This window comes from Chaetodon auriga, chromosome 5 (genome assembly GCF_051107435.1).
Source record: "Chaetodon auriga isolate fChaAug3 chromosome 5, fChaAug3.hap1, whole genome shotgun sequence".
Taxonomy (NCBI): Eukaryota; Metazoa; Chordata; class Actinopteri; order Chaetodontiformes; family Chaetodontidae; genus Chaetodon; species Chaetodon auriga.
In genome coordinates this window covers 24,666,796-24,692,389 of record NC_135078.1, presented here as the reverse complement: position 1 = coordinate 24,692,389, position 25,594 = coordinate 24,666,796, and the positions used below count along the sequence as shown (strand labels likewise).

At 43.1% G+C, this 25,594-nt stretch overlaps 1 protein-coding gene and 1 long non-coding RNA gene across 2 annotated transcripts in view; one reads left to right on the top strand and one right to left on the bottom strand.

The window, feature by feature from the left end:
* The first annotated feature begins 28 nt into the window (after nucleotides 1-28).
* On the top strand, nucleotides 29-24,502 carry LOC143321322 (uncharacterized). The gene is made up of 3 exons (XR_013077214.1): nucleotides 29-455; nucleotides 1,086-1,230; nucleotides 23,508-24,502. It is a non-coding gene; the product is annotated as an uncharacterized LOC143321322 (long non-coding RNA).
* The window catches only part of arb2a (ARB2 cotranscriptional regulator A), a 150,989-nt gene continuing 144,344 nt past the window's right edge, over nucleotides 18,950-25,594 (bottom strand). The window contains exon 11 of the mRNA XM_076731617.1: nucleotides 18,950-21,499. Coding sequence (XP_076587732.1) covers nucleotides 21,339-21,499 — 161 coding nt within the window. The 3' untranslated portion in view covers nucleotides 18,950-21,338. The remainder of the gene's footprint in view (nucleotides 21,500-25,594) is intronic.

Here is a 25,594-nt window from a genome sequence, read left to right as displayed (position 1 = left end):
AGAGGGAGAAAAAAAGGGAGAGAGACCTCACTCATTAGCATTCCACAGCCATGGACTAAACGCTGACAACTAACAGAGATATCCAGCTCTACACCACTGCATGCATTTTCCCCCCTTTGTCTTCTTCCCCTGGCCCTTCATTTCCAGCGGACAGATCTCTCGTCACAGCCAACACATTTTTATTTATGCCTTCTCCACTCTTTTTGCACGAATGGAGCCCGTGCACAAGAGAGAAAACCGTCCAGTAAAGCAGAGAAAAAAAGGGGGGGAGTGATGTTGTAAAAGCTGTGCAGAAGTGACAGCGCTAAGCACACTGGCTTTACTTGGGGAGAGATACGTACAATTGTGTGTGACTTGACAAAATAGACGTGGGAGACGTTTTAAATTGCAACCTTAACTGCTGGTATTTAGATATTTGAGGATAAAAATAAATTCTGCAGCTTCATTATGAGAAGGTAAATGATATTAATTTTATTTCCAAGTTAATGATAGCTCAATATTTTTCCACTTAGTTTTGGAGGCTTGGATTCATTTAGTGTCACCAGTGCAGAAAGTGTTTTACCTTTAAAACGTTTGTCCAACAGTTTTCTATTAAATCTCGCATTTGGGACTTCAGCACAATCTGTGGAATAAAATAAAACAGGCTTGATGACGCTGTTGGAACAAAACACATTTTTTATATTTATAAATGATTTACAGTTCTAATATTTTTTTTTTAAAAAAAGTAGCATTTATGTTTGAAGTAATAAATTAAAACTTTAAAGATCTGAATGAGTGATACAAGCTGTAGCAATGACATTATTTGGACAAGCTCCTTTTTTCAGATGACTATATCTTAATACGCGTTCAAGTCTGGTCCAACAATGACAGCTGTTCATCTGATAGTAACTTCTTTCCAAGTTTCTCCCCTCCCACCCCGGGGCCCCCGGTCTCTGTCTTGCTTTGTTGTTTTAAAATATGCATGTCTCTCCGGAATGCCAGTCACGGGTCCAAACTTTGTGTGTCCCAACCTCCCACATGATGAAATGATCCTTTTAAAGCGGGCTCAATATGTCTCAATCTGCACTCCTCTTCCCTCTCTAAAGCTTCTGGGTTCGGGACTCAGCCCAGAAATATATTAATTAAAGCGCACTACCACAGACTTTTTAGCACTGGGGAAGAAGTGGCTGGATCAAGTCAAGCTCTGTCAACGACGGATGGATGAAGATTCACGGCAGGAAAAGAAAAAAAGTAAGGCTCATTTTGACGCTCTCTCTCTCTCTCTCAATGTCTCTTCTTCTCTTCTTCTCTCTCTCTCTCTTTCCTCTGTGTGTGTGTGTGTGTGTGTGTGTGTGTGTGTGTGTGTGTGTGTGTCTCTTTTGCACAGGGTTCTTGTGTGTTCCTCGGACTGAAACGGATAAAGCCAGGGGGAGTGAGTGAGAAAGAGAGAGAGAAGTGTGAGAGAAAAGGGGAGGAGGGATATATACGTGAAAAGTGAAAGAGGATGGACGTGTGTCTACGTTTGTGTGTGTGCGCGTGTGCGTGCGTGCTTGTCATCACCAAGAAATTAATCAGCACGTGGCATTAAAGTCCAAAGTGAAACTTTTCTCGCTGCTGTACTATGTACGTACACTATATGGACCCATGTTCACACGAATGGAAGTGTTTACTTGTGTGCGTGTGCGTGCGCGCGCACATACATTAATGCCGTGTGGGATAAATCACACTACCTACCAGAAAAAAGGGAGACCCGGATGGTCACAAGGGAAATGCTTGGTTTTAAAGGGGAAAAGCGTGAGTCGGATGTAACAGAGCGTTTGCAGCTCAAGAGGAACTCCTAATTCATTCTGTCAAGTTTGAGAGGGTGTGTGTGCTCGCTTCTCAGCGCCGAAGTGATGCCATTACAAAAGACAAAGCGACTTAATAATCATTAACGGCGACGCGTCTGATAATTAGCTGTGAAGTTGGTGGGATTTCGGGGAAAGTTGGAGCTGAAGACGGTTAACCTGTTGCTTATGGTCCAAACATAACAGCAACCTCAAGGCTGTGATAACATCCCCTGAGCCCTGCAGCATTTCATCCCATAATAATCCACCCTCTCCAAAAATGTAAACAGACCAACACTGAGAGTCACTGCGAGATCCGCACAAACAAACTCAATTTAATTACTGTGTTCATTTATTAAATTCAGATACGTTTTAATAGACATCCCAACAGTCTGATTATGTCAACATATGGGAGGCCACGCAGCAAGGCCCGGGCTTACATACCTGATAACGCCTGGGCTTTTCAGCAATATTTACGGCTTCTCTTTCTAATACACTCCAGATGGTGTGTGACTGTGCCACCGCAGTCAGCGAGCTCCTCAATTTTTACTCAGCAGCATTTTGTTGCAATTACATCAATGCTGAGACAGAATTTATCGGTGACCCATTTTCGGTGCATTATATGCAAAAATAGATAAATAAATAGAAAGAAAGGTGATATTAAAAAAAAAAGTTTTGACCACAATATCTGCATCATTTGCATGTGGAGTTTTTTTCTAACTGCTCTGAAGTTTGCTTTTAAGTTTAAAAAAAATCTAAAGAAAAAAGAATCTCATTAAAGTATAGGGCTCAAATAGTCCCCACTTCATGGTTTGATGGATTAATATGTTATGAAGACAAAACACACAGGCCGCATTCATGCCTGACCAATCTTTGTTGTAGCCTGTGCGGTTTTTTTCAGCCAGTCACTCAGGCAGAATAATGCTTGTAAAGATATAATCCACTGAGCCTATACCCTCTGTAGTCCTTTGCTATATTATCCACTGACAATAGATTGGCAAGCTTTTAGCAGGTATCCAACCTCTCCACTAAACACATGTGAATGTCATTTGCCAGGGATTTGGTTCATAGACTAATTCCGTTTATATTTTATTACTATATCAGCTTTACTATGGCATGATAAAAGCCTCCGTTTGTGAGGTAGAATAATTCATTTTTTTTCTGAGTGCATTTGTGCAGATACTCATGAAGTTGTTATCGGAAAATACCAGAAAAAAAAAAAACTCGAATCACAAACAAATGTGATTAGTTTAAAGCTGTGTGCGTGAAGTAAAGCGTGGCGAATATTTCTCTGCGCACAAGGCTGCTGCTGAACGGTCAGTAATGGACAGAAAGGCATTGAAACATTGTTATCCATCTCTCTAGTCAGTTGTGCTGTGGCTTGTTTTACTGTCAGAGTCGCAGCTCGTGTTGCTGCTCTCCGTGTTTACCTGGATTGCTCCGAGAAGCAGCTGTAGGTCTATTATGATTGACTGAAACGATGCATTGAAGGGTATTTTTCATCTGTACCACGGGGAACCGCTTCTTACAGTCGTAAGGTTTCCCATTGACTCCCTTTAGCCTCCATGCTTGGTGCTCTCTCTCTCTCTCTCTCTCTCTCTCTCTCTCTCTCTCTCTCTCTCTCTCTCTCTCTCTCTCTCAGCCACCTCAGAGGACATGCGGCATGTTGATAAATACATGTCTTTTTTCCATCTTACTCAGCACCATCCATCAAATTTGTATGTCCATGTTACACTGCTGTGCTTAAGGGAGGGAGGGGGTGCCAGGAGTGGTGCAGACACACGCTCTAAATCGTCAACAAGGGATGTATTGCTCTCTTTACATACTAAATAATTACTTGATCATTCGCGGTGTGCTCTGGTTAACGTGGTGAATTGTCTTAAGTCAGGCGATGCCAGGGTTATGCTGCGTGGAGATTTAGAAGTGGTCTTTTGCTCTGCTCTGTGGGTTAATAACCTCTTCACGCACTATAACCACTGTGTTTTGATCCTAGTAATACGTTGGATAGAGCATTTCTCTGGCTTGCCCACGGCTTGGACCACTCTACAGAAGACCAGTCGCCCTGTGGTTGCAAACTCTTTGTGGCCCCACATACCGCCGCTGTGATTATAGAAGTGCCTCCTCTCCCTTGTTAAAGGAGCAAAGCTCTAATCTAGCCTCTGTGTCGCCCCCAAAGCCAGCGTGCTATAGTGAAAATGAGCGTGCGTGCGCGCCTGCGTGTGTTGGGGGGAAGAGCGAGTGGGGGTCGGAGCGAGAGAAGAGGGGAAGGGAAGGGTGGGAGAGAGGGATAGCAAAAAGGAGGGGGGGTATAACGGAGTGGCCCTTTCCTTCTTTTGAGTGACACGACCCCTCTCCTCTCTTCAAAGGCCATGCAGAAATAAACGCATCTCATTTGAATGGCGATTTTTTTTTTCTTGGTGGTATTTCACAGCCAATATTTCTGGAATAGGAATGTGTATTTTTTTCTGCGATATTGAATTCGGGGATGGTTCTGGTGGCGGGGTATTCAATATTCCCATCTCTCCACATGCAGCATTCTGCAGCCAGTGTGGTATTTTGTCCATGACTACACCACCAACACTACCCCCTCCGCTCCCGCACCCCCCACCCCGTCCAAATTCATTTGCATCCGCTGATGATATCAGTAAAGAATTGCTGGCACCGTATGAGGCAGGGTGGGGGAAGAAGGCTTATTTGGATAAAACTGGACCGCAGAGTGGACACGGCCCTAAAGGTCAGTCGCCCATTCATGTCAAGGTGGCAGGGGGTGTGTGTGTTGGGGGGGTCGGCATGGGATTGCCAAAGAGGCTTATTTGAAAGCGGGCGTATATTTGAGGCAAGGGAATGAAAAGGAGTGGACCACAAAGCTCGTCATACTTCAAATACGCCCCGTCACATCTTCACTCTTTCCTTTCCACGCAGGCGGCGGGTATATAAGGAAGGTGGGGTCTCAGTACTGTGGCATGGCCCGCAGAACATGCTGCAGAAATAAAACATGAGGACAACAAGGAGGATCATAGAGGTTTAGGTGTACAAAAGAAGGGCTTTCCAAGGTCCTCCCAGTGGTTCCCTCTGATTTGTGCAAATAAAATACTGGATTAATTCAACTAAGGAGGCCAGTGTGGTTGTCAGAAAGTTCCTTTAATGCTGCTGATGTGGAATATTTCATGTATTCTCGCGGGGTTGTTTACAGAACCATCACGCTGAAGAGATAGAAAACCTTCCTAAAGGGATTCTTTAGAGCACCAAAACAGGGCTTTGCCATGGAGCAAGCCTATAATTTTCTGATTACCAGGCTATATACTGCAATTTTGATAATAGTGCAGAATATCAAGGAAGAAAAAACCTGAAAACTATGAATATAATGGTATGTGGATATGCTGTACAGAGCAAGTGAATGACACACTGAACGCCATGCAGTTCTTAGAAAAGTAAGAAAAAAACAAACAAACAAACAAAAATCCCCACAGGCAGTAGACGTCGCACTAATATCTGAAATGTTTGTTATATATTTTTCTATGAAGATTATCTCATTTTCTATGAATCCCAGTTTTTTTTTAGTGTAATAAATCACCAGTGACCAGCTGCTGATTACATTCAGGCTCCTCACCACAGATTAGCAGATCATGTAAACAATATCACACAGTGGCAGAACATGTAATAAAACTGCAAATGTATTTTCACATTAATTAATAAATCAATTAATGCACTCTCCTGCCGTGCATATACCCCAATTTACTTCGAGGGCACAGTCACCATCCATCGGTCTACACACACACGCACACACACACTCACACACTCACATACTCACATACACACACACACACGCACGCACATTTATCATTTCATCATTATGTATATATAATAAAATTAGGTGAGGTACATTGCAGTGGAAGGAGCCACAATTCCATTATAATTATTTCTAAAACTATATTAGTGGCCTATTATAAGTGTGGCCATGCAGTGTAAACTTTATTTGCAGTATGGAGGCTGGGGGGATTATTGGACGCCTTAACCGAGCGAAAATTGTCACAAATTGCTGGTTGTCGAGGGGCGAGTGACAAGATAACGAATATGAGAAATTTTGCCCCTGACACCTCGGTTCATACATCACTGCAAAAGCCGACTAATCACTCACATGTTGTCTTTAGCATTATTACACCTCAGTATCATGCGTTAAGTGATATGTGAAAATTGTTGATTTAGATTTATGTTACTTCTCAAACCTCAAAAAAAAAAAAAACAACCCTAAAATATTGCATGCGTTTGCTAATTCAGCCTGGCTAGGTGCACTAATTGAATTATCCAGGATTCTGCAAGCTTTTCACTCTACAGCATGTTTAAGATGAACACACGGTGAAAGCTTTTTTTGACCTGTTGGGTAATAAAGTGGGCTAAGATGAAACAATAACAAGAAGTATCCGCCGGCTGAATGAGGCACAGAGAGGCTGGATCATTTTAGATATATAGCTCTGCATTGATTGCTGCACTAATAGTGCTTGTGCCCCTATACTCGCGATCCAGCTTTTACCACTGCTATCATTATTAGTGCTCATACTGTATGTGGCTGTAACTGCTATTGCTGTTATTGCACCATCATTACCAGCAATGATGTTACAGTTCAGACGACTTGGTTCTGTCTTTGTATATGAAATAATGGCTGCGGTGAGGATGAGTAGGGAAGATTGCTGCGAGTGGTTGAGAAGTGTTGGAGGGATATTACTGACCGTTTTACACACATGGTTCCACTTTTTCCTTTTTTGTTTGGGGTTGGGGGGGGGTCTGGTCATAACACACCTCTTAACACCCCTCAGTAGCAGTAGAGCTCTCTCTCTCTCTCTCTCTCTCTATATATATATATATATATATATATATATATATATATATATATACACACACACACACACACACACACACACACACACACACACACACACATATATATAATATACTATGCGCTCGACAGAAGATGTATTGTTTGCGCGTGGTACACATACGCATCCCCAGTAAAACGCTGTGATGGAGCCTGAAAGTGATAGTATCGATTGATTTTGTCAAGAGGGGGAGTCACCTGCCGCCCTCCCCCTCCCTCACCCACTTTGACATTAAAAGTTCTCCCATTTTCAGCTTGACCACTGATCAGCTGCTTTGCCATCTTGACCTCTCGGATGCTCATTAAAATTTGATGTGGTGGAAAAATAAAAAGAAGCAGTAGACGCTCCACAGTAATGAATTGCTTCGGGCTGGATTCATCTTGTACAAATGGTAAACTTGCATAGCAGGCATGGCACGGCTTGGATCGCGCAACTGCACGCATGATACATAAAGTTTTTCGGGTTGGAGAGCGCTAAACCGCGGCGCTTTGTTGTGGCGTCCCTCTGCGCCCCTGTGCGCCGTGTGCGTAAAGGCAGCCTCTCCGCCTCAGACCCTCCGTGCTATTATTGTTTCTACCTTTGTTTGCTAGATGGCGCTCTGCGTTGTGGGACCCCTCTGACACAAGAACCGCCTCATACCCTCTCTCTCCTCAGCTCTGCTCTCAGTCCACCGCACAGAGCAGCTTTTCCAAAGCCATTTTTAAACCAGGAATTTCAGCAGCTGCAAATGACTCTCATGCAACTCCACCGCTGTGAATAGTGGGGGAGTTTTCTAATTGCATTATCCTGTGTCGACTGACGTTTTTGTTTGTTTTGTTAAGCTGTGGAATCACATCGATTAAAACCAGCGATCAGTAATGCATTTAATTTTAATGTAAACTGATAGTGGCACAGACCATCGCGCAATATTTGAGCTTTAGATAATTAATTGTTTGTTTAAGCAATGTAACGTTGCAGAACATATACAGTAATTCAAATCTAAATTACGTTGAAAGGAATAAAAGGAATTTAATTACCCATTTTCAAACAAATAATGTCTTATTAATTTAAGTAAAGGCAGGCACACTTAATCTGACGATGCAACAGAGAATTCAGTTCGACTAAAATCCATACAGCACAAATATTTAGCAACAATTCGGCTTTGCAGAATATCTTTTGAATGGACTGTTAAGCATACTGACACATGCTGGCGCTGAGAAAGGCTGCTTTAGGTGCACTGATGCAAAACAAAGCGTATTATTCACGTTAGAATTTATTTAAAAAAAATAACGAAAATGACCTTTATATAATTTAGCATTTTTCTCATTTTTTTAAACAGTCCAACGATCATCTGTCTCTTTTTATAATCTGTTTTAGTTGCAACCAAGGGAGGAAAAAGTCCATTGTATTGTTTGCTGAGTGGCCCACTCTGCTCTAAGATATACTGCTGCAGTTACACTTTCACTAAATAGCGGCTTGTCGGTGTCTGACGTTGATGAATGTGTTGGAGACTTGGAGAGCCTTTTACAGCTGTCTTAAAAAGCGCCGTGGCCCCAGACCAGCCACAAACAGATCAGGTGCAGGGGCCTTAATACGGCAGTCAATGACAAAGAAACGCGCACTTTACACGCATTTGGAAGCAGCCACTTCTGCAATGAAAAGCAAACTCTGCAGGCGTTTTACTCTGAAATCGAGTTTACTCACCTTTCCCGTCGACTCAGGCTCTGTGATGATAACTGAAACAATATCAGGCTGTAAATTATTTCAAGATGCGGTCGTTTGAGGGAACTAAAGCACAAAGATGAATCTTTTTTTTTTTTTCTTTTTTTTCTAGAGAATTAAAGCGTTTTTTAGATTATGGCGGTGGTTGTGCTGCTTTGTGATGATCAACAACAGGAAATCACGTATTTTAACCATGTTTTAATTTGCCAATGGATCACTCGACAGATCCAGAAACTAGACTTCCTCTTATGTGGCCGAAGATAAACAGTGTAAGTGCAGCCCATGTGGGCTGTGAATGGTGGTTTTGGCTCTTTTCCTCACTGTGGCTTCATCTCGTCCTCATGTGAAGACATCTGAAATACAAATGTGAACTCCAGCATTAGAATATAGAGCCTTTTAAATTTTATAAGGGAATTAAAAGTGGATTTTTTTTTTTGGAGTGTGGCGGCTCATTTCGGTAAATATTTATAGGTGATCCTCTTGATAACAAGAGAATGATGCGTTTTGTATTTCTTGAGGTGCTCGGGAACTTCAGTGGCTGTCACAGCGGGGAGACGAGGAGAGAGGAACAAAGTTATGAACACAGAAGTTACTGTGACCTTCGAGTTTGCAGAACAATCCAACCACAGACAAGGTTTCATTGTTGATGGAGCTGTATTATCCATTTGTTCTAGACACCCCCTCCAACACACACACACACACACACACACACACGCACACACACGGTCACACTTCCTCCCCCGTTGGATCCTGGGTGGTGTGGCACAGCAGGTCCGCTTGTACTGTATACGGGGCTTCTCCACCTGAAGCCCCCCAGAAGACACAAACCCAGCCAGGCTTCACCTCACTCCCTCCGAACCCACGTCTCCTCTTCCTGCTATTTACATGAGCTGGCCCGCACTTGGCTAACACGTTATTAGCGAGCGGGGGAGAGAGGAAAGCAGCATTTCAATTATTGTTTGAACAATGGGCATGGGCCCGTCATACATTTTGAGTGTTTGAGTAAGGCTCTCTTGGTATTTGTTTTCCTCGACTTAACAAGCCATCATCTCACACATGCATATAGAATTGAAATTGCTCAGAGATCCCGCAGGCAAAGGGCGGGTTTGGGGGTTCAATTAAGGTGGAATAATGCATGGGGACAAAGCGTATGATGACCTCGATTGAAATTGATCAGAAAACGCATTCACCAAAAAAAAAAACGCACAGTCGCCTCTTTGTTTTGACTTAATGTTGCCTCTTTGTATCTGCACCGGGGCCTATCTGCCTCTCTCAAATCGAAAGCTACTTTGATTTTGGAAATAATTCCAATGTCTGAATATAAAGCTAAGAATTTAATACCACCCAACCTATGTCTAGACTAATTCAGTCATTTTTTGACATCTCTTTCTGTCCTTCCTTAATCGAATTTGCCACATTTAAGCCGGTGTGTGGATTTTGAAGCATAAGCAGCCATTTGGGCTCCATCCCTGGAATGACAGAGAATACGAAGGTTTGTCATAATTTCTTAAGTAGAAAACAAGATATTTCACCGCCACAGTGGGATTTTAACGAATTAAAATATCTCACTGCTTGCCTGTGATAAAACCTGTGGTATAGGATTGAGGCGCTCGCTTGTTAAGTAACTTGCTGTCAGTATAGTTAGCAGTGCTCTGATATGGACGGTGGCTGCAGAGCCTCATCTCTTGGGGTTTTAATTAACAAGCTGTCTCAAAGCTGTAGAGCTCCATCAAACAGCCTCTCTCTCCCTCCCTTTCTCCACCAGTAAATCCTCCTCCCGTCACTGCCTTGGGCTCTCTCTCAAACTTTAGACATTCTGGTTCCCAAATCAACTTGTTACCACAGTATGTGCACCAGCTGATAGGGTGTAACTACTCTGAGAAGATTTGCAAAATATAAATTGCTTGTTTTCTCTCTTTGCTCAGCATCTATTGACATGCACCGACGCGCACGCGGCGTCCACATACTGAACGTATTCTGCTGGGTTTGACTTCAGGCCTGTGCGGTGCAGGAAGAACGGCTGATACTGGGACGACTTGTTAAAGTGGATGAAATCTTTCAATCTGCTCCACAAATGTTACATTTTGCACGTTTAACCTGAAAAACATGTTCTGGATGTTCTTTAAACATACTTCACAAACTCTCACTGTCAATATGTGGAGTGGAGAAAGGCAGTGGCGGGATGGAGCTGAGGGAAAAGCTTTTCAGTCCACTGCATGTATTTATCTTAAATGACTAGTTAACAGATAAATAAAATAAAGCTGAACTACCCAGAATGGCTCAAATGAGCTCCACCTTCACCAAGTGCAACAGTAAAATGCTACTTACACATTAATTCATGTAATGCAGTGATATCATATATAAGAGCATCACTCACATTTTTCTGAATTGAGTACTTTTACTTCTGTTACTTTGAGCACATTTTACTTTACAGTTCTTAAATGCCCTTTTCAATGCAGGACTTTTACTTTGAAAGGAGTATTTTTATATTACAGTATGAATACTTCCTCCTCCTCCTCTTCACTTTAGGACAGGTGACCCTCCTCAGTTCTTACATCACTCTATGTTAAATACGCTCAGTTTGACATCCAGTTAGCGGAGTAGAGTTTAAGTTGACTATAGGGTATTAAACTGTGGGAAGACATACAGCTATGGATAGAAAAAAAAGCACCAAATAAAGTCTTTGTGTAAATGTAACTTAGTATTGTTTACATAGGCGGTTGGCGCAACAGCCAATGTAAACCGCCAACCTCTTCTTGATTTACCACAGTATTACAGAGTGTAAGCACTGGCTTCAGAGAAGATTTGTCTTTGGTGAAAGAAGCAAATCTCTCTCTCTCTCTCTCTCTCTCTCTCTCTCTCTCTCTCTCTCTCTCTCTCTCTCTCTCTCTCTCTCTCTCTCTCTCTCTCAGCCTATAGTAAACTTGGTGCTGGGCTCCCACCGTGGCCCAGACGGGGGTAATTTGATAGCAAGGCAAGGTCAAGACAGTGCGCTGTCCATGGTGCTGCGGCGGGGCAGCCTGGATGTTATCATCAAATTAGACAGGACAAGTTTCAAATCGATGCCACCCCCGGATGTCTGGAGACCGCCAGCAGTCGGAGTTAAAGTCCTAACAAGTCCCCCCTGACAGGTCAACACCTCAACACAAACACACACCTCTGATGCAGCAGCCTACAGGTCAGCAGCGCTGTGTTGGCGAGATAAGCACCAATCCCATTGAAGGCTCTAAGTGAAATATAGCTTTAGGTCCACTCTTATTCCGCGGGCCCTGCATGAGACCCGGCCAGTTGAGGCTGGATGTCGTGCTTTTGTAAAGATTTTTTTTTTTTCCCCAGCACTTGAAGTTCTTGTGGTGGCCGATTTTATTTGACAGTCCTCATTTATGTGTGCGTGTGAGGAATATCAAGACCCCCTAACTCACACACTCACACGCACCCACGCACGCACATATCTCGGTTCATAATAAAAATCCATGCACACGCAGTTATGGAGGGTCGAAAGTTTAGGTAAGAGCATACCTTTCTGGATCATTTATTGAAGTAGTTTTATAATGCTATAAATATTAATATTAAATATAGCTGTGGACAGAGGTTGCACGGTCAGCAGCCGATACATAAACAACGTGCATTTCATCTGTAACAGATCAAAGAATATGATGTTTTATGTATCTTTTTGATCCATAAAATGCAAAAAGAAAAACAAAAAAACAACAACTTGTATTTCTAATTTTCAGATCAAACACGATGTCATTGTGAACTTATTTGCTTCTGCACCCCAGTCGCCTGCAACGAGCTGCATTTAATTTGTTACAGATTCTGCAGAATCTAGAAAATATTTGAGTTTTAATTGGATACGTTTTTTTTTTTTATTGTAATCAGACTGAAATAGCTGTTTCCAAAGAAAGCATCAATTCCCCTGTTTTAGCTGCAATTGATGCGTTTTGCTCCAAGTTGGCTACATGAAAAATACTTTTTAATCTTGTGTCATTATAACCAAACTCTGTTTCTTCATTTGTATTTTTTTAATAATATTGCAGATATTCAGATACTCACAGCATCTCACTGAATACCTAATGATGAAACCTACCTCGACACTGTTTGAATAGTGAAAATGAAAAGTTGCTCTCTCTCTATATATGTGTGCATTATATGTATCACCCACAGAATAAATGCCATTAGTAACAATCCAGTTGTGGAAGATCAGAAGTGAATGAGTTGGGGGGGGGGGGGGTCCCAGAGAGAAGGGAAGAGGGCTCTGATTAGAGATGCTGCCAATCTGTCACCGCCTGACAGCTTTTGCTGCAGGGATAAACAGCAATAAAGTAGAGTTGGCCGCTGTGTTGTTAACTTCACACACACACACACACACACACACACACACACACACACACACACACACACACACAGCTCGCCACCGGAGGAGCAGGTAAATTCACTCAACTCCTCACAGGGCCCCGCTCGCCTATCATCGCCTCTGTCTCCCTCCCTGCATGTCAAACTACCCCTTCCTCCCGTCCTTCCTCCGTCAAACTCTCCTCTTTTCATCCTCCCTGCTGACTCAGGTAGCTAACACAATGAGGACCTTAGCGACAAGAAAGAAAGCTATTCAACCGGATGGAGAGATTGTGGACGGGAGGGAGAGAGAGAGAGGGAGAGAAACGTTATATTTGAATGGCTGATAAAGAAATGAAAAAGATGGGAACAAAGTCTAAGCCGTCGGGATGGGAGGGAGGGGTGAGGCATCACAGAGCAGGCTGCAAGGTGACTGCAGGCCCTTTAATAACACGAGTATATTAACTCGCTTAACCACGGAGATTCAAAATGAACCCAACTTCACTTAAGGGGCCTTGCAAACCATGAAATGCACATCAAAACATACACCTGCCAATCCCAGCACCTATATTCCTCCAAGCCCCCCCACCCACCACCCACCCCCCCTCCACCCGAGCTGTCTGTCATGGTGTGGCCCAGCTAATTTGAGTTCATTGGATGGCAATAACTTCATTTAGACCTTCATCTCTTTTTGGGGTGGATGTAATGAGGATGCAGGGTGCTGCCAGTGAAAGGCCGCTCCCTCAGTAATAATAACTGGGATTTTATTCTTAGCGCACGCACTGCCGTGTTTATCCTCGGAGGGCTGCGTCCACATGATGAAACTCATCTATAATGTGTGATTTAATATCGTTGCACTCTTTTTTTCATTTTTTTTCAGAGATTTTAAGAGAGGAGACGGTGGGTTATGGCGTGGTTTAGTTCAGGAGTTACACTGCAAAAACAGCTGTTTTAACGCAGCTTTCCCTCTTGATTGAACTCTTTTTGGGTCGTTTGCTTTTCTGACGATGTAAAATCAACCTTGAAGTCGTGATAATTTCACTTCAGAGCAAGTTTTTAAAGAAATCTGAATCAGCCACATTTTCCTGATGTTGTTTCCTGATGTTGACTTATTTGTCTTATTTTAAACTATTTCAAAAATACCTGAATAAACAGCAGTGAGTGAAGAAGTGAAAATTAAACTGGAATACTGACTCATTTAACACTCTGTCAGATGCAATAACTTTTTACGTTTTTTTTCTTTTCTTTCTTTCTTTCTTCTTTTTTTTTTTTTTTTTTTTATATATATGTGGCTGATGAGTCGTTAAAAGGCTCCATTGTTTTGCAGTGTAAGTCAAGGCCTTTCCTCTAACCGCCAGCTAATCGATATCACAGCAACTCCAATGTGATATTGATTTAGGGAGGATTGTACTTGAAGGATTTCTGGAAATACCTCATTATTTCGTTGCTTTAAGTGCAAGAAAATATTGTTTCACGTACAGTCGACTTCCTTCCATTTATTATGGACGCTTAAAATGAGACTGTGCGCTTAATTTGCCTGCATGGATGACAGTAAACTTCTGGAGTCGTTGTTAGTGCTAATAAAACTGTTTATAAGGAGAATCGATCTGTTTTCCTGCTACAAAATGGGCTATGAGCCACTTTCCGATGAAAATTTCTCTTCTTTTTTTCCAGACAAACTCTCAGTAAACTTTGAGAAGACTACAAATAAAATTCCATAAAGACTGCGAATTTTATTTTCGTGTAGGATTATCTTATTATTAATTCCAACCACCTCTTTTTTCGATTGCAATTTTTTATTATGTAATCGTTGTTTTGAAATTATAGCCATTCAAACGTTGTTCACACACATTCTGTATGACAACAGATTATCAAGGACTAAAATTATTAAATGTATTTTCTTTCCTTTTTTTTCCGTTTTAATGGAATTAATATTGTTGCTTTCCTGTTAAGATGTGAATAGATGTACGTTTTAAATAATACATTTAGATTTTAAAATAGGACATATATTGTCTGATGTAGATTTTAGAATATATAATTACATTATTTTACTGCGATGTATTAAGATGGTATTATAGAAATAGAAATAGAAATATCAACTTAAGTTTATGCTCAGAGAAAAAAGTTCATGTGCATTTTTATTCGTGATGAAATATTTGTCCTCTGTTGTATTTAAATCGATGGGAAATTTTAAAAGGCCTTTGCAGCAACTCGTTGGAAAACGAATAAATATATTAAAAAAATAAATTTAGGGGTAATTTAGAGGTGAGTCTGAGATCTGCCAGCAGTAAATTTACACTTCCTTCAGCTTTTTCTGTGCAGATCATGAAGAAAAACTAGCAGACAGACACTCACATGAAAAGTTTTTTTTTTGGTTTTTGTTTTGCTAAGTGTGCATAACTTAGACAAAGACACAGTAACAGAGAGAGAGAGAGAGAGACAGAGAGAGAGAGAGAGAGAGAGAGAGATGTGTGTAATTAAAATTGGCATTTCTCGAAACGACATGAAATTTGACAAATTACAGAGTGCTAAATAACACACATTATTGGCCTGAAGTTTTCAGATATCCAGTCACATTTTACAGCCTGAGAAAGGCCCCGATCACAGGCCTACCCTTCATCCTGACTGCCATTCATCAAGACAAAATGACCAATTTTCCCCAGTAAGTCGTCGGTGGCCTGTTAAACTAGGCCAATGAGCTGTGTTATACTTCCCCTGCTCCCTCCTTCATCACCGCTCGCCTAACATCGCTTCCCTGAAATCATCAGAGTATACCCCCAAATCTTAAAAGTCAGAGCCCATTCTTCAAATGTATTGCATTTCAGAGGGTGTTTTTTACTGCAGGAGTCTTTAGGCCAGCAGAGTATCAGAGGAGGTGTAATTGAGGGGGCGGTGAGGGGATAGAGTAGCGGTCCGCCTGAAAGCTGCTATTAAAGCCAAATGGACTGAACACCGTAAAACGGCTCTGCCAACAGCTGTCCCACAATCGGAGTATTATATGCCAGGATCCTCAAGCACGCACCACACACACATTAGGCCACGGTGCTGATGTAGTGGCTACTTAGAAGTATTAGACAGCAAAGCCGAGAAAAGAAAATACCAGCGAACAGCCACCAGAATATTCCGCTAATATTCATATTATATTCCCATGGAGTTCAGCCGAGTTGTGTTTCTTGGCGATTCTGGTCTCTAAAGGCATTTTTCTACAAGCCTGGCTCTTCTTAAAATAACCTGGGGAATCGCAATTTTGCTGGGATAGCCGCTTCGCTTTGCATATTTCCACACATTATGGTTATGATGGTCCTTTTTCACAGGAGCCCCCAAGACAGGTGAGAGCAAAGGTAGAAGAATAGCGGGTCATCCTATATGTGACTGTGTGCGCGTGCGCGTGTGCGTGCGCGCGAGGAGAGGAAGCTCCGGATATTGTTACACAAGTTTTTTTTGTTTTTTTTTTCAAGAACTCGTGATGGCGTTTTCCCGCTGTAATGTAAATATATATGACGTGTGATACGTCGCACATCAAATGATTCGCATCATTAAACAGATAGAAATTAAAGTTTGTTTATGCATGTTTCTACGGGGACTCTAACAACCCTGAAGAGCCCCCAGCAGCCCACTTGGGGAGCCCACTTGGTGCAACACCTGTGCCCAGACCCGCATCTTTCACCTTCCTGGCCCTGCAGAATAAAGCCCAGTCACACTCTCCCCTAAACGTGATGTCTGCGGCCCCAAGTGTTGTCTCAGCCCGCGAGGCCTTATTAGAATAGAGAAGGAGAGAGGTGATTGAAGAGTTGTTTCCACTGGATTAAATGGTTTCTCTGCAAGTCAATGAATATGTAATGATGTCTAACGAAACCGGCCAGTGGGTTCTGTGCTCTGGTATACAGGCCCTATATTAAAGACCTCTTCTGCGGAGGGAAAACACAGTATAGAGCCGGGCGGAGAAAAGAGGGGCAGAATAGGGGAAGGGAAGAAGGGATACAATCTTGAATGCACCTCCAAGCTTAAGCCAGACATTCTCCCCCAGTCAATAGATGAAAAAGTATTTGCTCACGCACTGAGAGGAGAGGGGTTGGTTGGCTCTTTTTTGAGGCGAGGATGGGGGGTGAATTTACATTTTTTCAAACTGCTTTGGAAATATTGTTTCTGATAAGCAGTCATGCCAATAAAGTAATTGAATTGAATTGATAGAGAAGGGGCGAGAGGGAGAGAAAGAGAGTTCCTCCACCATGATTGTTAAAGACATTTTTCCCTTAGTATACCCGATAAAACATTGATTGTTGCAGTTAGTTGACCCGTAAAATTTGGGGGTTAGTTTTCTCTTCTGAGCTGAGCATATAATTATGCAAATAGTGATCTGACAGTGATCCGCTGGAGGAGTGCTGAAGGAGTGTGTGTGTGTGTGTGTGTGTGTGTGTGTGTGTGTGTGTGTGTGTGAGGGGGGGGCTGTCAGAGGGGTGACATTCCAACTTTGCCTAATGCCTGGTTCCTTTGGAAAGAGTTCATCTTCTGCAGGGATGGCGTGCATATGAGAGCGGGCCGGAGCAAGCAAGCGTGACAACAACTCTCTTAAAGTTAAAAAAAAAATTGAAATATCAGACTGAGGCAGCGCAGGGGTTCCCCAACTTTTTCATGTCAAGGATCCCACCCACTCCTCCCCAAATCTATCATTACAGCACAAGCCCCCCCCCCCCCCATCTGGCTGCGTTTCATCCCAAAGCTCCGCAGCTGATGTTATTTTCCGTTGAAGATACGATTCGGTGTCTGTAACTGTCTGCACCGTGAGCTGACGACAAAAGCAGGGAGAGTGAAACCTATAATCAAATCAGTCATACCTATTATACATCCACCGCGCTTCCTTCAAGCGAGAAACACCACCAACACACTGTTTCTCGTTTGCTTTGGGGATCCCTGCTTGGAGGGTCCCGGGACTTTTAGGAGCCTCCAAACCAGCCCCCCCACCCCCCGTAGACATGAAGAGATCATCGCTGTCTTTATGAGTTAGGAGGCAGCTACATGTGACAAAGTGATGCACGAGTGATCAATGTGAACGCACGGGAGCCTCGGAGAATCACTTCAGGGTAAATGGGATCACAGAAGTTGACGCAAAGTTTCCTCTGCGCGCGCAAACCGAAGGAAACACCTAAAGTTTCTTTAATGGTGCCGTGGAATATGTGAAAATAGACTTAGATAGAGAACACGTCTCAAGGCACATCATTCCTGGACGAATCTGTAATTTATTTCTGTGTATTAGTCGTCTGCCTTTGATGATCACTGACTGGAGGTCATAATTTATGGCGCCACTACATCGCTGCTTTGGACAGAAGGCAGGTTATTTAATTAAATTCTCGCTAATACAAGAATAGATTTTTTTTTTTCCCCTCTCTCAACATCACAGAACAGGCAGTCTTGTCCTCAGGAAGTTTTAAACACAGAAAGTTGAGTCTGATTCACGTGTGTGTGTGTGTGTGTGTGTGTGTGTGTGTGTGTGTGTGTGTGTGTGTGTGTGTGTGTGTGTGTGTGTGTGTGTGTGTGTGTGTGTGTGTGATTGAATGCCTCTCTTTAATCAGCGGCCTGACACGGTGTGAGGGGGACTCGCCTGGTTCCACTTGTTGTTCAGGGGTTAATGGAAAAGATTTCTAAAGATTTATTGAGGGGGCGTTTAATGACCTGATCGGTTTCACCGTGTGAAAACAAATGATGCTGTAAAACCTCGCTGAGTTGCAGGAGGAGGGGGGGGGAGCTCACTTTGCCAAAATTAATGACCAAAAAGAGGGGAATTACTGTTTATAGTTTGTTTTCCTTTGCTTGACACACTTCTTACTGCCGGTGGAAGCGCTTTAAAGATATTGCTCTCTTTCGGAGTGCAGAACGTGTTTTACATTTTCAACCGTTCAAACTTTTACCGCTTAACTTTAAAGGTAACAGTTTGGAAACCGGACAAAAGCCACTTAACACCGGCCGATTGTGTGGCAGCCAGTGGATGTTAGCTGCTCTCCCGTCTCGGCTGGACTCCGTGACTTGAAGAGTCAGGTCTTCTTGCACTCGGTGCTCCACGTCTCTCTCTGTAACTGACATCTGAGTCAGTGGTTTTTCCACTTGTTCCCACTGTGCGCTCCTCTGCGCCGCCAGGAGTGAAACACTTCAGCGGTCATGAAGAAAGAGGACACCATAAACAGCAAAAACGGATGTAAACAAATCAATGATGAAATAAGAAAATGTGTGCAGTCTAAGAAAGAAGATGCAGAAGCTCATTTTATTTGCTTTCGACGGGTTTAATAGGTTAATTCCAAAAATGAACTCAATCATGTAAAAGTACAGAAATGACCGTTGCAGAAACTTAGAAATCATTTTTAAAGACGGCGGTTTAAAACCAAAATGGATCAAAAGAGAGTGAGACAAACGTTTGTGAATATAAGAAAAATATGTGACCTGGCAGGACACTCGTGGTTTCATAAAATCCAAAGGCTCATACCGCCATAAAACAGAAAGGCGTGTTCCTTTAACCAATACAACATATAAACATCTGCAAAAAATAATGTCTTCAAGAACAATTGGCAAAATTAGTCCCCTTTTATTTGCAGACTGTGCTTTGGATTTAGGCTGCTCTTACATCTTTAGTTCCATTCACATATGGCTTGCTGGATATTATTAAAAACAGTGAACAGAGTCTTGTTTATTCCTAAGGCAACAATATACAAATTATGGAGTGAAAAATGAACTGATTGTAGCTGAAAAGCAGAAAGATGAGCAATGGTATCTTGAAACGAAACTCATCAAATCAAATAATAAGCCAACTTCTTTGCTGAAACCTGGAGAGATCTGAATCAAATTAAAAGGAAATTAGGCCTGCAACCATCAGCCACAGTTGTCTCATTACAGCAGAAAGATAATCCACAAAAGCCTTAAAACCATATACACAGTAGGCAGGAGAGGCAGGATTTCACAGTGTAAAAGTTAAACAATGGTAACTATTTGAAGTACAAAAAAAAAGAGAGAAAAGTATATATTTGAGAACGTGTCTAAGGTATCATAAGATTTAGTATCCGGTTTGAGTTTTTACTAATGTCATGACACATTAGAAATGTATTCCATTAAGCCCTGAGTGGTTTATAAAACACACCAGTCTTGTGGAAAATTTTCTATCATGTTTGTGTCATGTAGTCAGATTATGTGCAGCTGAGCAGGGAGCTGACTTTGTCACTTCTAAGTACACAAGAAGAGTACTTGGGTGGAGGGAAAAAAGGGGGAAAGAATGGATATGTTACATTTCTCCAACATCTAAGGAAATATCATTCAGGCTTAGAATAATATTGAAATCTTGGATTTCCTGACATGTGTAAGGCGATATATTGAGGCTTTATGAGTGTTGTGAGCTGACTTCTGGCTCCTGTTAAAATGAGATATCCCTCAAACCCATTCTGATGCCTGACTTTAAGTAATTTTAAATATGCTCAGTGTCCCGAATTTTCCATATTCAGCACAGGTTGTGTTTGTTTTATTTGTTTCATCACATTCAATCATCCGGAGGCATCCATTTCAAGGATATCAAATTGAAAAAAAAAAAAAAAAAAAGATATATATTTATAATAAACACAGAGAGATGGACTCTGGACACTTAGAGCTCTGAGAAGTATTGGTGTAATATTAAAAATCAAATAGTGTGAATGTGTGTATGAGACATTGCATTCAAATTTAGCTCAAAGTTGAGAAATAAAAAAAAAAAAGATATCTTGTATCATAAGCAGTGCAATGGCAGAAATATATGGCACGGTTAGAGCCACATTTTACACAAAGCTGAATGAGAAGAGTCAGGTTTAAAAGCTGACTGCATGTGCGGAGGAGTTTAGAGAATGAAGAAGTCATAAAACAACACCCTTTGTTAATAAAACAAAACAAATGGTCACCAGTGAAGAGCGTGTGTTCACTTTTATTAAAAAAAACAAAAACAAAAACAAAAAAACATTTGTGGTGGGCAAAGGCTTAAAAAAGAAAAAAAAAAGATCGGCACTAATCAGGTTGAAATGATATCGAACCTCAGCAGAAGACACCGTAGAGCGTGAGCTGATTTCGGGGTAAGCAGCTCAGGCTTTAGGACCAGGGGGGTAGAGGGAGAGGAGGGAGAGACTGAGCAGTGCAGACTGGAGGGCAGGCGGGGCATTAGCTCAGTTCAGGCTGATGTCAGGACAATTAGAGGTGCACCACGGCGCATTGTGCACAGCGCCTGTCAGCCTTAATCTCTGCTGCCGTGGCCCGTACCCGCAGCCAGGCCACAGCCCACGGGAAGCGCTAACACTCAGGCCCATATTGCTTTGACAGTTGCGCTCATCTAGAAGTAACGCAAAACGTTATTGTGATGTATACACGGTGACCCCGTACTCTGGTGTCTTTTAACAACAAGGCTGTGTGTGTGCAGCGCCAGGGAGGGCTGGAAGGGAGAAAGGACACTCAGGGAGAGGAGTGAGGACAGAAAGATGGAGGGAGGTTACAGAGGGAGAGGAAGGAGAAAGAAAACAAAACAGCAGAGAGGACCTGGAACCTTAGCCTCCCTCTCTGCAGTGCCCCCCTCTGATCCCTTGCCGCCCCACTCCCTCTCCTCTTGTTCCGAATCATTTCAGTTGGTCTCCTACAAATCTTGGTGTTTGCTTTTGAGGGAGCTGCTGCGTGTGGTGACAGTGTTGGAGGTCTCCTCCGCCTCCTCATCCTCTTTCACCTCCAGAACCTCGCTGAAGAACCTGAAGATGGAGTTGAAACTCATCCAGGAGGTCAGCTCGTGCCTCTCTGTGCCTGCATGTGAAAGACACACAAAGAGGAGCATTAGCAGGGTTCGTAAAACATTTGCTTAGTGTGAAGCTGCAGGCAAAGACAGAGCACGGTGAATATTCCATCACTGTTAATGAGAGTGGCTCTGCATCCTATGCTGCGACAACACAAAAGGTGAAAATAAATGAACACCATTAGAGAAGATGTTTGGGCTTGTACGGCTGTCCACTCCCACAACGCACTGCATTGCTCCATGCAAGCTTAAGGCCTTATGCATGAGAGCCATGACAGCCTATGACCTACTAGTCCAGTGGGACACCCTTAATATGTTATCCAAGCGGACACCTGATAATCAACACTGCTGCATGTCCTTCTTTCGTTCTCAGGCCGTCCAACAGAACCAGAGTTATGCACAATGGGCGCACTAAGCGAACGCAGTGGAGCGGTAGTCATTCATTCTAAAGGGCTGATTGAGGATAGGCAGGACACAAGCTGCAGAGAGGTAACTCGTGAGCATATCAGGTGGTACGGCGGTGGCGGGGGGAGGCAGCAGTGCCGGGTTTCCCTCTGACCTCCTCCAGGTTAGCCGGTTCCCAAGTTGGGGTCACACTGGAGCTTGAAATCTGGTACAAGCGCCTCGGGTTCCTGTCCGCTTCAGGGGCTAGGGTATCACTGGCCAGCTTCTTAGTTGGATAGCTTGCAACCTCGATGGCAGTTTCTATGTTTCTCCTACGCCAGCTATTCCTGCTACAGCACACCTCGGCTCTGCACCGGAGCATCGATGATGAGGGCACGCTGTAGCTGCAGCTGTTGCCCGACTCGTCTCCACTCCTGCTCACTAACCATTCAGCGAGAGCGCTAACAGATAATGGCTTGTTTCTGCCGCCGCTGGCTAACAGCTCAGCTGCTTAGCAACACAACTGTAACTGGACTTGAGAAGCCATATTGAGGTGCCCTCTTGTTTCCCAGAGGGAGAATAGGTTTGCCGCGAGATGATATTAAGAGTTTCATCCCTTGATAGATGGATCTAAGAAAAATTTACATGTGTTTACGGACAGAGGGATGAGTGAATAAAAGCTTTGAAGTAATGAGTTTTCTTTTTTGAATTCTTATTTGCACACTTAAGACTGTTGTTTTTGTTGGGACCTGCATTTGTTTTCAAGATAAGGAAATTAAAATGGCTCCCTACAATTTTCTCTGGAGGATTTAAAAAAAAAAAACAACAAAATAACGGATAAGCTCAGTATCCGAAATCACTCTGGGTGGTATGAAAACAAGCGGTCCCAGCAGAAAAGGGCTGAAACCCACGACCCTCTGGATGAGTCAAATCAGTAGTACATTAAAAATACCTCTGCTCCTCTTTCTCCTCCCTCCCTTCTCCTCTGTGTGCATGCGACCGGCTATAAAAAGCTAGACTAGAAGGCCGCGGGGATACAATTAGGAGGCACCTTAAAGGCTCTCTAGCATAGACAGGCCTCTGATGACCACCGCACTGACCCCGTGTTTATTAGATTGACCCCTGCCTGGACACATTAATGGAGATGGTGTGCGTGCACGTGCGTGTGTGTTTGTGTATATGATTGTTAGAATGGGGGTAAGTGCGGGGTCTATGGCTGGAGAGTGGACTTGAGTTCAGTTGCTGGTGGCGTGTTTTATTTGGTGTGTGTGTGTAAGCTGTGTGTATGTTAGGGGGTTCTCGATCACTCGGAGATAAGGGACTGCCCCACGCGCTATATAGCAAGACGACTGCAGTTAGTGCCTTGGGTCAAATTTACTGGCCCAGCAATCATGGGAGTCAATAACCCAGCACTCTCGGTGACTCCGCTACCTGTGTAGGGCTCAACATAACATCCATCCCTGGAAAACAAAGACACAGCCCTCTCACACCTCTAATCTATCATTTATATCCAATTTGAGGCACTGTGATCTTTTTTCCACCTCCTCCTCCTCCTCCATTTTCCCCGTCTCATCGGTCTCTCCCTCACTAGTGTTTTTACTTCTGTTTTGTCCTTTTTTTTTTTTTCTCCTACAGAAGCGATCAATGCGGCAGCGCTCTCTCATTCACCCTGAACTGGCGGTGAACTCCTCCGGAACGCCGCCAGCCTCTCCACCCTATCCCATCGCAGTTCGGGGTCACCAGGGGGGCGTCTCTGAGCCAATATGCAGATGAGCCTGTGTCCCTCCAATGACTCTGGTGTAAAGCCCCACCCCTTATATGCTGGAGCCCCCCTACCACCACCACCACCCCTCGACAACACTCACACACACAGACATAAACCCACTCTCACACTGTCCTAAATAGGCCTTTAACAGCTTACGTCCACTCTTCCTTTAATAGCCAAAGTGTGTCGAACCTAATGGATGTTGTCAAAGCTGAGATGTGACCACTGATTTAGAAGAGGAACCCCAATGACCAGGCTTCACTAGCCCCTAAAGACCGAGAGAGAGGCAGAGAATTACCTCAGCTACGCCACAAATCAAAGTAATATCTTTAAAAGATGGTGGGATCGATGAGGTGTCATCCGGCTGTATCTTGCGTGTAAAGTGATCCCATAAACAGCCAATGAGCACGACTTCATCCTCGATTTCAGCCCCTTTACTGGAAAAACTTTTTCAACTGATAAGCAGATTATTTGTTCCTTTTCTGAGCAATTGATTTCACGTATTGTTTAAACAAGACGTAACAGCCGAGGAGCCCCTTCCTTTTTAATCAGTTTAATTAGAACTTGCGTCTTGTGTTTAATTGGTCAAACTTTGAAAATAAAGCACCCTGTGTGTTTGCGTATGTGCCCTTTCTTGCATTAACTGTAACTCAATTAAGTTGCGTGTGCTAATTTTAACAAGACCATTTGTAATCGCATTAATTTAATAAAGTTTATTCTAAATGCAATGATGTCCTCATTTATTGTAAATGCAATAATGATGTTACTGCGAGCTCCATAACAGCGGGTATTGTCATGGGAAACACAGGAAAAAAAAAAAAAAACTCTTTACTTTCACAATGTGTTTATAATTAAAATTAGGCAATGGCGAGCTTAACGGAGATTATTTCTCCAAGAAGAATGATGACGGCTGTAACCTTGAGGTGAGGCAACACGCACACACACACACACACACACGCACGCACACACACACACACACAGACGGAGCCCCATGATGAGGTCTCACTGTAATGCAGCAAAGGGCAGGTATAGAAACAAGGTCTCTGGTGAAAGTTCCCCCTTCTGCGCTCTCTGCTCAGGTCGAGGCAAAGTTTGGGTCCAGCGGCGAACCCGTGGCTTGTGTTTGAACACTCTGTGTGTGTTGTCTGCGCCTGGTGAGGCTGCCTCATTATGTGACAGGCAGAGGAGAGTATTTGATCCTGGATATTTAGCCTCCTCCACTCTGTCACAGCCACTGGAGCCCTCTCAAGGTAATTGACTGACTGTTTGATCTCCCCCTGACTCTACACTGGTACAAGACGCTCTCGCTCTCTCTCTCTCTCTCTCACACACACACACACACACACACACACACACACACACACACACACACACACACACACACACACACACACACACAAACACATTCGTCACTTGCAAGCGTCTACTCATGGATGGCACACACTCACACATACATTCACTCACACATGTAGCACATACCCACTGTACCCTCCCCCAAAACACCAAACAATCCAACATGCGCCCACACACACACGCACACACACACACACACACACACACACACACACACACACACACACACACACACACACACACAGTTGTTATCATTTGTGTGCAGTGAGGTAAGGGAACAGGGGAGGAGAGTTTTGAGCTGTTAAAAAGGAAACAAGGAAACTCCTCCATAGCTATGGGCCATGCTTTCTTCCCTTCGCACCAAACGCTGCATGCTGTTACAAATGGTAATCGGCTCTGATTGTCACAAATTTCAAAACAAACGCTAGGTGACTGAAAAGCCAAAGTGACGCCCCGAGTGATACTCCGACAGAAAGCCCGAATCAAAGCATGCCGACTATAATTAGGTTCCATCTGGGCTACATTATTTAAAGCCGCACCAGTTAATTGCTTGTGTACAAATGGCCTATTTTATTTGAATCAAACTTTTTTTGTGATTCGTAAT